The sequence below is a fragment of the Nycticebus coucang genome, chromosome 22, assembly GCF_027406575.1.
Source record: "Nycticebus coucang isolate mNycCou1 chromosome 22, mNycCou1.pri, whole genome shotgun sequence".
NCBI classification, from domain to species: Eukaryota; Metazoa; Chordata; class Mammalia; order Primates; family Lorisidae; genus Nycticebus; species Nycticebus coucang.
This window is the reverse complement of record NC_069801.1, coordinates 2,046,068-2,058,977: the sequence shown is the minus strand read 5'-3', so window position 1 is coordinate 2,058,977 and position 12,910 is coordinate 2,046,068. Positions and strand designations below refer to the sequence as shown.

At 60.3% G+C, this 12,910-nt stretch overlaps 1 protein-coding gene across 2 annotated transcripts in view; it reads left to right on the top strand.

Moving 5' to 3' along the window:
* Positions 1 to 1,585: 1,585 nt before the first annotated feature.
* Positions 1,586 to 12,910, top strand: part of MEGF6 (multiple EGF like domains 6) — a 98,372-nt gene continuing 87,047 nt past the window's right edge. For both annotated transcript variants that reach the window (XR_008376885.1, XM_053576083.1), the window contains exons 1-2: positions 1,586 to 1,938; positions 8,943 to 9,077. Coding sequence is in view for 1 of the 2 variants with exons in the window: in XM_053576083.1 (XP_053432058.1) it covers positions 1,817 to 1,938; positions 8,943 to 9,077 (257 nt within the window). In the remaining variant the exon portion in view is untranslated. The remainder of the gene's footprint in view (positions 1,939 to 8,942; positions 9,078 to 12,910) is intronic.

The following is a 12,910-nucleotide window of genomic DNA, read 5'->3' as shown; positions in this document are numbered from 1 at the left end:
TAAAGGTGACTCCATCCCCGTGGCACATGTTCATCGGTGGCCACACCTGTGCCAAGCTGCTCTAGACAGGGAAGGATAAGATGGGGGAGCTGGGGAGGTTTTCTTGGGTGCAGGTTCCTAGAAGCCCAGTGCTACAGGGGGGACCAGGAGGAGAGTGGACCTCAAAGCTCAGCCTGAGCCAGCCCTGCCACTGTATCCCCGGGAGAAGTGGGCAGACTTGGGGGAGTTTGGGGCTTCAGCAAACAGGGGTGCCAGCCTGGGCTTGGGGTTCCAGAGGACAGTGACTCAACTCCATGGGGACTTCTGACTAAGCTGTGTCCTTCAGTGTTTTCTTCTGATTTATAAGCAGCAGAGAACGGGGTTTAGGAGAGGTCCTGGAGCCAGGTTCTGTGTTCATTCCCAGATCTGCCGTCTACAAGTGGGGTGATCCGGGGTGTCCCTCCATAAAGCAGAAAGAATGCACGGATGGCTGGACAAGTCCCTCCCCAAATGACTGTGATCCTGCAGGCAGGATGGAGGGCACAGACCACCTGTGGGTTGAGGGGCACCATTGCATCTGGGCAGTTGGGAGTCCCTACTTCCCAAGCCCCTCCCAGCCAGGGGCTCCCCTCAGTGCTGTCAGGATTAGGGGACCCATGAGGCTTCCCTCACTCAAACTATGGCAAGTTTTGGAGGAAGAAGAGCCTGTGACAGAGGGGCCAATGGCCAGTGCACACTCCAGCCAGGACCGGCAGGGGTTTCCCTCCACCTGGTGCCACTTCCACTGCGCCTCCCTGCACACTTCCTGAGGAGCCAGTTCTGAGTGTCTGGGGAGGATCCCAGGGACTTCATGTCTAGCCCCTGGAGCAGGTCAATTCCAAGCCAATCAGCTAGACAGGAGCCTTGCCCTTGCTGGCACCTCTGGGTCTGCAGGGTACCGGCTCCCCACCGCTGTGGCTGCTGGGACCCCTATATCCACCCATTCTAGGCCCCTGTCCAACGCTGCACAGAAATAAGAATAAAAATGCCCAGAAGGTGGTTGTGGGCCAAGAACAGGGTGTTCAGAGGTACATGGGGGCTGCAGAGGGTGCCCACCCCCCTGCCCACCTGTGGAGGGAGGAGATGAGGTGTCAGGGGTGAGGACATGGTGTGGGGGGAGTCCAGACGAAGCTGAATCCCGCTGTGAGCTTTGAGAAGGACAGGAGGCTGTCCTCCGAGGGATCTGGGGTGCGGTCCTCTGAGAGCCGCCCGGTAGGGGTCGGGAACTGCTCCTGGCACTTGGCCCTGCCTGGGACGGGTCGGTCTGGACCTGGGGCTTTCAGCCTGAGATGAGCCGGCCTGTCTGGGTTCTGGGGGGACACTGGGAAGCCGGGAAGGTTGTGGGTGGGGCCGGGAGCCGGGCGGGGCTGGAAGTTGGAGCCTGGGCTTGAGGGGGGGTCTGGACCGGACCCGAGAGGCTCGGGGGCGGGGCGCTGGGGGAGGGGACGGGGCCGCGGGCGTGCTGGGGCGTGGCCGGGCTGGGGTCCGGGCCGGGGGCGTGCCGGGGGCGGAGCGGCCTCTCTGGCTCCCTGCGCTCTCCGCGACCCGGCTAGTGTCCCACCGGCTGGAGCCAAGCGCGCAGGTCTCGGCGTTGCCACTTTGGGCGCCGGCGAGAGGCCGGGCCCTCCGCACCTGCAGCGATCCCGGAATTCGCGAGCCCGGCACGGGCACCTGTGGCTGCGCCCTGTGCGCCCTCCCGGCCATGGCGCGGGAGGAGGTGAAGGCTCCGAGGGGCCTCCCGGGCCTCCTGTGAGCCAGGGGCCGGAGCAGGGACCCGGCGCGGAGCCGCGCGCCCGCGATGCCTGTCCCAGCGGAGCCGAGGGCGGTGGGGCGCGGGGTGGCCCTGGCGCTTCTGCTGCTGCTCCCCGCGGTGTCCGCCCGCGCGCCGCTGCGGCCCCTGCCCCAACTGCAGCCCGGCATGTGAGTAGCGGAGCTGGGAGGGCTCGGCGGGGTGTGGAGCCCCGGGCCCCTGGGCGGCCCTCCGGGAACAGGCTCGTGCGGCTTTGTCCCCTGAAGCCCTGGAACAATGGGCCCTTTGCCTTAACTCGGGAAGGGTGGTTGAGACACAAGGTTCCAGGGCTGGGTCTGGGGCCCGTCTGCCGAGGCCCCTCGCCGCCTCTCCCCCCTCCTCTTTCCCCGCTTCCCTCCGAGACGTGGGTGGGTCTTGCAGGCTCGGGCAGATGCTGCGCTTTGGGAAGAGGTGAGGAATCTGGGCCACTTTCCGGGCAGGGTCCAGTGGGAGCAGCGCGTTCCCACTTCCCTCCCAAGCCTGTCTCCTGGAGTCTGGGGGCCTTCGCAGGGCGGGCTGTACCCAGACCTGGAGCCGGCGGAGTCGGTCTGTGTGTTCCACACGTGCGCTTTGGGCTGTCGGAGAGGGAGTTTGGTGCCAGAATGGGCAGGAAGAGAGGGTCAGGGAGCCAGCCAAGATGAATTTAATTTTGAAAGATGATTCCCCAACGGGGCCGTTTAGCCGTCTCTCTCAAACAGCAAACCAATCCTTGCGTTGCCTCAAAGGAAAACTGGAGTGGAGGAGGAGTGGGGAGCCGGCTCCCCCAGCACTCCCTGCCTCCAGCTCCGGGCCTGGGGCCTGCAGAGCTCAGGAAGGCCCCTGGCAGGGCCTCCTGTCTGCCAGCCCCGCCCCCACTCAGGGGCCACAGGAAGGGTTCCCCTCCTGTCCAGCACTGCCATGAAGGACCTGCTATTTACATGGCAGTGCAGGACAAGTGTCCTTGTGGAGTGGAGGAGTCTGCACCCCTAGGTCCTCCACTCTGGGGCTCACTTTACTGCCAGAAGGAAGATTGTCTTGTGGCTTTCTTGCAGGAATGGTGTCCCTGGGTTGTGGGGGGGGCTTTTGCTTCAGAAATATGAGCAGCCTAAGTCTTGACTCTGCGTGACTTCTCCTGGACATTCCTCTGTCCTGTGGCCCCAAGGAGTTTGCTGGAGAAGCACTGTAGCCTAAGAAGGGACACCCTGGCCTCTGCGGTGCAGCTGGCTTCACCTCAGAGGGTTGGCCCCAGGGCGTCCAGAGGCACAGGCTCCCTGGAGTCCCAGGGGTGGCCAGATGCTCAGTAGAGGTGGTCAGACGTCTACTGAGGGGAAACCAAGGGAGCATGCCTGCTGAAGGCTCGGGGAGCTGCCGAGGATCGGTTTTCTGTCATCTACCCATGCAACTGGTGCCCTGGAATGGAACGGGTGGCATGAGAGTTGGTCACTTCCTCCTGCTTCCTGACTGTCCCAAAGCCTCACTGCCCTCTTTTCTCCTGCCCTTCACAGCCTGAGCCCTCCTGATCCCCCAGGTGACATGGGGTGGGGCTGTGCCTCTTGTTCCCTGTCCTGCACGTGTCCACCTGGGACCCCGGTTGGCCCACGTGTGAGTCTGGGTCCATGACAACTGCTGATCCTTCATCCCAGATGTTTGGCGTCGTAATTAAGCACTTGGCACATGCCTGGACGTGCACTGGGTCTGTGGTGGGCAGTGGCTGGCTGTTGGCTGAGTGAGGGAGAGCTCCATCCTGCTAGACCCTGGAGAGGGCTCTGCTGGGCTGAGGCACGTCTGGAGGCTTGTTCTGAGCACAAAGGTGGTAGAGGCTGGGGCTGCAGAGGGGCCAGAGCTGCTATTTGCTTCCCTCACCCCAGAGGAGCCACAGGGGTTGTAGAAGATGCTCCATCCTTGCTGGTCCTGTCCACCCTTCCCTTCCAGAGGGATCTGACAAGCTGCCACCAGGGCTTGGCTCAGGGCAGCCGCACCCCTCTGGCTGTTTTCCTGGACCGTTAGCTGAGTTTAAACAGCATGACCTCCTGTTAGTGCTAGAAGGTGCAGTCCCCTGGAGGAGGCTGGGGGTGCAATGGGAGGTGTCCCACTGACTGGCAGCCCCAGATGCCCCACGGACCTTCACGAGTCTGCCACAGGGACCCAAATGGTTCCGTGGCCCTCGTTGACTGAGTGTATGTCCAGATCCAGGGTTACCCCTTGAGTGGCCAAAGCTCATTTATCTTTATTTTTGCCTTTAAAGTGAGTTTCTGCTGCCTGGAAAATGACTTGCCTTTCTTTTCTGGGCCAGGACCGACTGCCGACCATGCGCAGGGCTGGCCCAAGGCAGCTGGCGGGGCTTCCAGGAGCTGGTCTGGACAGGGAGACAGTGCCCATTTGCTGACGCCGGACTCTGGCATGTCAGGGACGCATCTGTTTGTGGCACTGAGCTTGTGGCTGAGAAACAGTCTATGCATTGGAAATCAACAAATTATATTGAACCCCACCCCAGGGCAGACCCCTCTACACTCAACTCCTGTTTTGTAGGTAGCTCTGTTGATCCAAGGGCAGAAATGGCCCCTTTCTCTGAGCCTGAGGTGTCCTTCAGGCCCCCAGAGCCCCGCTTGACCCACTTAACGGGTCCAGTTCGAAAGTGGAGCTGTGCTCGAGTAGCCATAGGGGGCTGCCTGTCCCGGTGCCGAGGCTGCTGCATTGGGTGCAGGTGTGTGTCTGTGTGTGCATATGTGTCTCTGAGTGTGTGTGTGTGTGTGTGTGTGTGTGTGTGTGTGTGTGTGTGTGTGTTGTATGGCATTGCAGCTGAAGTCTCCTCTAGTGGGAGGCATTGAAGGTCCAAGACTCACAGCCTCAATCTGCATCCAAGGGGCCTTAGTTCAGAAATGGATTCCCCAATCCTCAGCCTCAAGGTTCCTCCCATGCTGGCTGTGCCCAGGTGAACTATGGGGGTAAAAATGGAACCTTTAAAATCATACATGAGGGAGTCAGCCCTGAGCAAGCTGCCCTCACTCCTGAAGGGATGTCCAGGGCTGTGCTGAGCTAGGCTGTCCCCTTCTCCTGGGTCCTCACCTCCTTACTCTAGTGTCCCAGTGCTGGGCCCCAATATGTAGGCGCCCACCCTCCTGTGTGCCCACCCCTTGCCTCCAGAAGCTCACTCTGCAGGGAGCAGGTGGCCCAACACCAGAGACGATTCCCCCTTCGACCACACTAGGTCTCTTTGTAGTTTGGGAATTGTCATTTCTTCCCCCAGCCAGGAAGCCAGATTCAACCGCAAGGAATGGAAAGGCCTGTGACTGTAATCCTTCCGGGGGTCAGGGAAATATCTTAGCGGGCTCTCCTCGGACCTACGGGCTGGGGTCAGGTTTCTTCTGGTTCCCTCTTCTGCCCCCTTCATCTTCCCAAATGGAAAAGCAGTGATGGAGTGCTTCTGACTGCAGAAACTTCCCAGTGGAGATGCTGTCCCACCACTTACCCCTTTTCCCCTGAGCTCTAGTGGATCCATCAGTCTTGCTGGGCTCAGGGCAAGAGCCACCTGGGTCTGACCCTTCCAGGAGGGCGTGGTGAGGCAGAGCAGCCTGGGGTGCAGCTCCCTGATGTCCATATGGACTGTGATTGGAGCTGGAAGCCTCCTGGGCATGGCAGTGGCCCTGTGCTCTGGGGAGAGTTGTGGGGGAAGAGTTATTGGGGAGACTCAGGGCAGGGAAATGTGCCATAAACGCCGCCAGGTGGCCCCAGGGAGCAGGGATTGGCCAGGGGTCTCAACAAGTCTTTAGGCACTGTCATCTCATGGGTTAGTTGTAGCCAAGGTCAAGGTTTGAGGAGGCCAAGAGGGACAGAGAGACCCTTTGGGGCAGTCCCTGCCCCACCCCATCTCCTGCCATGCCCCAACATGGCCAAGGGTCAGCTGGGGGTGGGGGGCGGTTCTCCTCTCTCTGGCCCTGTGGCTGGACCACAGCTCTGCTTCTCTGCTTCCTGTAGCACTCCATACCCTTGAGACGATGGACCCTTGCACTTGGGGGCAGTGTCCTGTGTCTCGAGCTGGGGTCAGTAGGAGGAAATTGCTGAGACCCAATGGTGGAGGACGTGTAGCCTCATTGTGGTTCCCAAGAGCCCTGGAGGCCCATGCTTTCATTATACCTGTTTTCCAGATGCTGGGGGGTGGGGGGCTCGGAGAGGGCCCTGAACCTGGCTTGTCTGTTGAAAGGCCACACTCTCGTGTCCATGGCCACCAGGGCCAGGGGTTGGTCATCGGTCCTATTCCCCTCCTCTTTCCACTCTCCAGGGGTTCACCGTGGGTGAGTGCATGCAGGGTACAGGAGTGGGCCAGAGTGTTCAGAGCAAACTCATTTGGGCCCAGTTTGGACCTACAAATGATCCTTTCCCCTAAGTATTTGGCCCTGTCCCCAGCTCCAACAGTGACCCCAGCTCGTACCTCCAGGGCTGTCAGAGCAACCTGGCGGGGTCAGTGCTGAGTCCTTACTTGGCAGGGTGGAAACTGAGGCAGAGGTGGAGTAACCTGCCCATCTTGAGGAGGGTGCTGAGGTTCACGCCCTGCCTACCTGACCTCCTCGGCCAGGGGTTCTCAAACTTGAGTGTGCACCAAAGTCCCCTCAGAGAGCTTGTCAAATCACAGGCAGTTGTGGAATCCCTACGAATGTCTGGCCAATTTGCTGGCTCCAGGGCAGGGCCCAAAAATGTGCATTTCTGACAAGTTCCCAGGAAAGGCTGCTGCTTCAGGCCTGGAACCCCACTCTGAGAAGCACTGCCTGATGCTCAGAGGGCTGGAGGGATCCATCCCAGTCCTGCCCTGTAATGTGCAGCTTCCCCAAGCTTGGTACTGCCATGTGGAAGCTTTGCTCTTTGATTCTCAGGGGGACAGTGTGTCTGTCTATGGGAGGGAGACAGAGGGGCACCTGCCGTGAGGCGCCAGGGAGGGGTCTAAACACAGGTGTGCATGGCTCAGAGCATGCAGGTGAGAAGCCATCTGGGGCTTGGTAGCAGGAGCCGATTCCAGTCCTGGGTGAAGTGTGTTCCTGGTTCCTAGAACCCAGAGAGAGCCTCCTTGAAGCCTGGGCTTGGGGGGGGCAGTCCCCACCAACCACCCCTCACCCCCAAGAGGGACAAACAGCCCAGCTCTTCCCTCCTCCCAGCCCCCCAGCTCCTGCTGGCCCTCCCATTAGCTAAACCTACCTGGCAGCTAGAGAGTAAGGGTGTGTGTGTGCGCGCGCACACATGTGTTGGGGGATGTGATCCACAGAGGTTGGCCTTCTGGGGCACAGAGCATGGCTGGGGTGGGAGAGTCACCCTGGGGGTCTGTGTTATTGTCTGATGTCGATGCTGCAGGCTGGGTCAGGAATAAGGCCAGGAAGGGTGGAGGCAGAGACCCCTAGGCTAGAACCCTGGGGAAGAGACCCTCTGTCCATGATTCACCCTCCTGCCCTGCCCCCTCCTCAGATTCTCACCCTAGGATCCTGGGTCCCCGACACAGCCTGGGGGAATGTGGAAGAGGCCTGGCCTGTAGTCCTGGCTCTCCTTCTAAGTGGCAGGTGGCTGTGAGCAGACCAAGAGGGGTCACCGTCACCTCCTCCCTGGAGACGTGGGGGGATCTGATGATCTAATGTCCAGAAAGGGCCCAGCACTGGGCACCGAGGAGGCTCTTCTGAATTGAGTTGCTTCTTCCTCCTCGCTGCTTGTTGTAAGTGGGTGGGTTTTGGCAGTCTGGCTCCCAGGCCAGAGTGGGTTTCTCCCTGAAAAGGCAACCATAGAGCTCTTCTGAGCCCGCCAAGGGATGGCACAGCTCCCTAGTCAGGAGTTTGTGGGGGAGCCTGACCCCCACTTTTGGCCAGGTGGCGCTCTGCCCTGCCCTGTGCCCTGAGGTCCTCACTCTGGGTCACCTGGACTCGGGCCCCAGGGATGACTGCTGCCTTTGGCGGGGCAAGCCTCTGCCCTGGGGCAGGAAGTTTGGGAAAATGTGGGAGGCCTGGGCAGGACTTCTGGGGCAGGATGTGCTCAGCAGCAGCCCTGGCCGCCCTCAGGCTGGACTGGTGACCTAGAGCTGGCCTCTGATCCTGCCGCAGTCTGTACCCCTCACTGATAGCCAGCTGCAGACCCCACTCTCCCATCTGGGAATTCCTGTCCCTTGAACTGCTTTCATCTCACTGGCTGCCGAGTTGGGTCTGCTGGGTCTGCGCTTTCCATGTGTTCAGGGTGATGGGGGATGGGCAGGCATCAGAGGATAAGGCTCCCCACCCAGCATGATCCTGAGGGGAAGGAGGAAAATGGTCCTTCTTGCAAACTGTTTTTTTCTTCTTCGGTCTGGGGCTGCTGGGCTTGGGCCAGGGTGGCTGGATGGGGCAGGCAGAGTCTCCAAGAGCTGAGCCGGGGGACTGGCCTGCCCAGAAGTGGACCTCACACAGGGCATGGGTGGAGGGTGGTGACAAGTCCAGACAGTTTTAGGTACAGAAGCTGACAGTGCCCCAGTGTCCCCTTGTGGAGCAGGGACTTCAGGTAGGGAAGTTGGGGGATGGGGTGGCCAGGGGACAGGAGTGGCTCTGGCAGGGGGATTTGACAGGCTTGCTGTGTCCCCAGCATGGAAGGCAGCTGTTAGTCCACGCAGGGCATGCCTGGCTCCTCATGCAGGGGAGCAAGCCCAGAGCTTGGCTGAGCAGGACGAAGCTGTTCCCTCCCTCAGGGGCCCCTCGTGCCAGAATTTGCAAAATTGTGCAAATTCTGGCACAAGGCTCAAAGGTAGTGTCCTTTGAGCCTTGTGCCAGAATTTGCCTCTGTAGAGACCCCCTCTGCCCTCAGTCAGGGCAGGCCTGGGGTCCTGTTCCCCGGGCTTCTGCTCCCCCAGCTCAGGGGATGACTCGGAAAGAGCATGGGGAGGGCTGTGGTGGCACCTCCAGCCCCGCATTTCCCATCTGGAGAAGGCAGGGTCTGCGTGGCAGGGAGCTACAGGGTTAGGAGCAGCGTGCAGGATGCATGGGAGAGCCATGCTTGTCCTTCCATCTCCCTCTGAGCCCCTGTGCCCTCCAGCCTGGTGCCACAGGTCTGGACCCCAACCCAAATGAGCCGACATTAAGGGTAGGGTGGGCAGGAGGGGTGAGTGCCAGCTGGGTGTTGGTGGCCAAAGCACCGACTGTCTGTGTCCCTGTCCCAGGCCCCACGTTTGTGTGGAGCAGGAGCTGACCCTGGTGGGCCGCCGCCAGCCCTGTGTGCAGGCCTTCAGTCGTGTGGTGCCCGTATGGAAGCCTGGCTGTGGGCCACAGGTGTGGTGTGTCGGCCACGAGCGGAGGTACGTGCTGGGGACCCTGGGTCTGATGGGCAGGGGTTCTGCTCACACCAAGGGCAGCACTGATCATCTTGGAGCTGGGCATCTGAGGCTAGGACCCTGTCCTGGTCTCAAGACCGCCAGCCCCCACATCCTTTTCTGAAGCCCCTCATCTGGGAGCCCTGTCCCAGCTTCCTAGGGTGCCCTGGAGGGTCTTCCCAGACTGTGGCTCTGTCCTGCTTAGCCATGGACTGGGTCCTTTGTGGGGGGAGGATGTTGGGAGGAGGTAGGGATCCCGCCAGGGAGAGGCCCTGGCCGGGCAAAAGGTGGAAGCAGGTTCCTGCTGCCCGGCCTTCAGGTCTGGTTCTCAAGTTCACATGAAACCTTTGATTGCTCAAGATTTTATTTCAAAATCAAATGTAAGCAATGATCTTCTTGCCTCCCCCTTTCACAGGCTCAGCTCTGCCGACCTGCCGTGCAGAGTGGGTGAGGGCAGCTGGCAGCTGCCGTGTTAGGTGGAGCTGCCCATGTGTCCAGGCGGGAAGGCTGGAATGCAAGTCCGCAGATAAGGCTGTGTGCTCAGCACCTCAGCCCGGGCTTGGGGCCTGCCCTGAGCTGCTCTGGGTGGTCCATGTGGGCTCCCACACCTGCTGTGTCTGCTCCAGGGAGCACGGGCGGTTGCTTTCATGGCGCATGTTTTTCTGCTGTGCAGTTCATAAGTGCACCAAGTGGAGGAGGCCATGACAGTGGTTCTTGTCTGGGGCAGTTTTTTGATTTTTTTCCTTTTTGCAGTTTTTGGCTGGGGCTGGGCTTGAACCTGCCACCTCTGGCATATGGGGCCGGCGCCCTACTTCTTTGAGCCACAGGCACCACCCCCAGGACAGTGCGGGTGATGCTGGCAGTGCCCAGTCAGATCTGGCTGCTGAGGGTGAGCTAGGAGGTCCAGGGGTACGGCTCAGCACCCTGCAGCTGAGGGATGGCCCCTCCCTGCCCAGTGACCCTAAGCAAAAACAAGAAACCTCCCCTTGCTGTTTTCTCTCCAAATGTACATTTTGCAGTCTGTCCTTCTGACCTTCACGTGTGTGAAAGTACGAGTATTTGCAAGTGGAAATTAGGTCACATAAACCACATCTTGTCAGCAGCCCACAGTGGAAGGGTGCTATTTCTAGAGACAGCCAGAAGCCCCTGGGACCCTGGGCTGGGGACTCCCAGGCTGGCCACTCAGCCAATTTCTCTGTGGTCTCCAGGCTGGCCTGCAGTAGCAGGGGAGCTGCACCGTCAGCCTCCTGGCAGGGTGTCCAGGATGTTGGTGGGGAAAGTCCCCCTCTTAGGGAGGGCCCAGCTGCCTGGGCTGTGTGCCGGAAGGGTATCCCCTCCTGGCTCTGCTTGAGGTGTCTGGTACCCTCAGCAGCCCCCAACCTCCCCAGGACCTGGCATTCTGCCTTAGGTTCCAAGGGTGGACAGCTGTCCTGTCCGACCGGCCCATGGGTGTGGCTGAGATCTACCTTCACTCTCTTCACACCCCACCCCCCATTCCTCCTGGGCAAACCAGAGTCCTCTCTCCACTCTGGTGCCCACGAAACACCTCATATGGTTCACTGAAACCAGCACCTAATGGTGATAGGTGACCCAGGCTCATGTCTCATGTTTCCTCTTTGTGTCCCCTCCTGGGGCTGAGTCTAGCCGTGCTAGCCTGGGGGATGTTTCCCAAAGTATCCCATCCAGATGCCCCTCTGGCAGAGGTCCCCTGGTGGGAGCAGCTGTGTCTGGGGTGTTCTGTGCAGCCTTTCTCCACAGAACTGGGGGGTCCCTGTCCCTAACCAGAGCCCTGGGCATGCCTGTTTGCCCGAGTGCCTGCGGCTTATCGGCCCAACTCAATGTGGAATTATTTTAGCCCCAGTGTCCCAGCTGGGCTGTGGGTGACATGAGAGCGGTGGGTGTGTGTCATTCCTCCTGTATCCCTGGGGACAGCCTCCACTCTGCAGTGCAGTAGATCCTGGACCTGGAAGCCATGGCCGGGTGTTAACGAGGATACTTAATCCCGCCCCTGAGGAGGGCATGGGAGGACAGCCTCTCAGGATCTCAGGAGCACACTTGAGGGGGGCTGGTCCCTGGAAAACTGGAGCCCTGAGGGGCTCACGGGTTTATCACAGGCTCCACCCCACCAGCCTGGGGATCTCAGCCTCTTTTTTTCACCCATGAACCAGGCTGACAATACCTCCCGCGCCAGGGGTGCCCTCCCCAGGCTGCCTGGCATAGAGCAAGGCTCAGAAGCAGAGTGTCCATGAGCAGGTGGAGTGTCCACTGAGGTGGTCTAGCTCCCTGGACCCCCTGCTCATAGGGAGCTGAGTCTCAGGAAGGTCCAGCTACCTGTTCTCAGCCTCATCTTCATTCTTTATGAGGCAGCCACTGAGCCCAAGAGCCAGAGGGTTCAGGTGTCATGGTGTGGTCATGCAGGGACTAAGTGGCAGGGTTGAGTCCACAACCTGAGTGTTGTCTGTGAGATACACAGCCCCTGTTGAACTCATATTCACCCTTCAAAATCCATCTCACACAAGCCCTTTGTGAAGCTCTCCCCTACCTCTAGGAGGCCAGTGACTGCCCTTGTGTCCCTATATGTCCCTGTGACAGGTCCCAAAGCTTGTAGGCCCCCAGGGAATGTGGAGCAGCTGGGGTAGCATGTGGCAGTGATGGGCCAGCAGGGGAGGGTAGATGTGACAGGAATGGGGCTTCAGGACCTGGCTCCAGAAGCATGTCTGGGACTTCTTCTGGGTCTGGCCCAAGTGCAGCAGATGCTTGTCTTAGCCAGAGGCCAGGTGCTGGGGACTTCATCCTCAAGTGCCCCTGAGGGCAGGAGACCTGCCTTGCTTCACCCCAGGCTGGCCCCACTGCCAGGTCCCTCTGTCACTGGGCTGATGGGCAGCTGGTGCCTCAGTCTACAAGGCCAGCCTCAGGACTTGGTGCAGGTGCCCTGTCCAAGCCCAGGGGATGCTGCAGATGAGGCTCTGAGTGTTGGGCTTTGCCCACTAAGTGATGGTGGCAGCTGGCATGGCCTGATGTTCTGAGTGCTTGGCCCCCACTGCTCTTTCGTTAGTGATCTTTCTGCACAGAGAACTCTCTGGGTGGTTGGAGCAAAGGGGCAGGAAGCCAAGGGTTAGAGGCAGGAGCTCTGTGCCCCATAAACCAAGTGTACCCCAATGTGCCCCTGGACAGACAAGGAGATACATCCTCTCCTGAGCTCTCTGGGGTGGCCAGTGGGGCAGAGGTCACAGGAGAGACCCTGAGTCCATGTCCTCAGGCTGGGCAAGCCCCAGCAAGTGCAGAGCCTCCCAGGCCTGAGTCGCCCTCCCCCCCCACCCCCAAAGCAGCTGGGATGAGGGTTAGGTGACTGCACACTGGCCAGGCCCAGGTGTGGCTATCATGTGCTGGCTCCTGCCACCACTTCCCTGCAATCTAAAGGCCCTTTGGCTCTGGATCTGGTTTCTGCCGGCCATAGACACAGCTATGCAGGATAATGGGGTGCTTGGCCCTGGCCCTGACTACACTTGAGAGGCTAGGTGGGGTGCCTAGGAGTCCCGCCAGCAGGTACTTCCCAATAAGCCTGATCAAGGGCCAACACAGGCCTCCCCAGGCCTGGAGCTCCTGGTGAGGAACAAGGTTCATGAGAAGGAAGTGGGGGAGGAGGGAGGAGACCTGGAGCATGGAGCCACCACATGCGGCCTTCCTGCACACCCCCTGCACTGCGGCCCCACTGTGGGGCTGCAGCTGGAGAGGCAGAAGAGTGGGCACCTGTGCGGGCCTGGCAGCCTGTGGCCTCTTGCCCCTGCACTCCCAGGCCTGTGCTCCTGCTGGCTGCC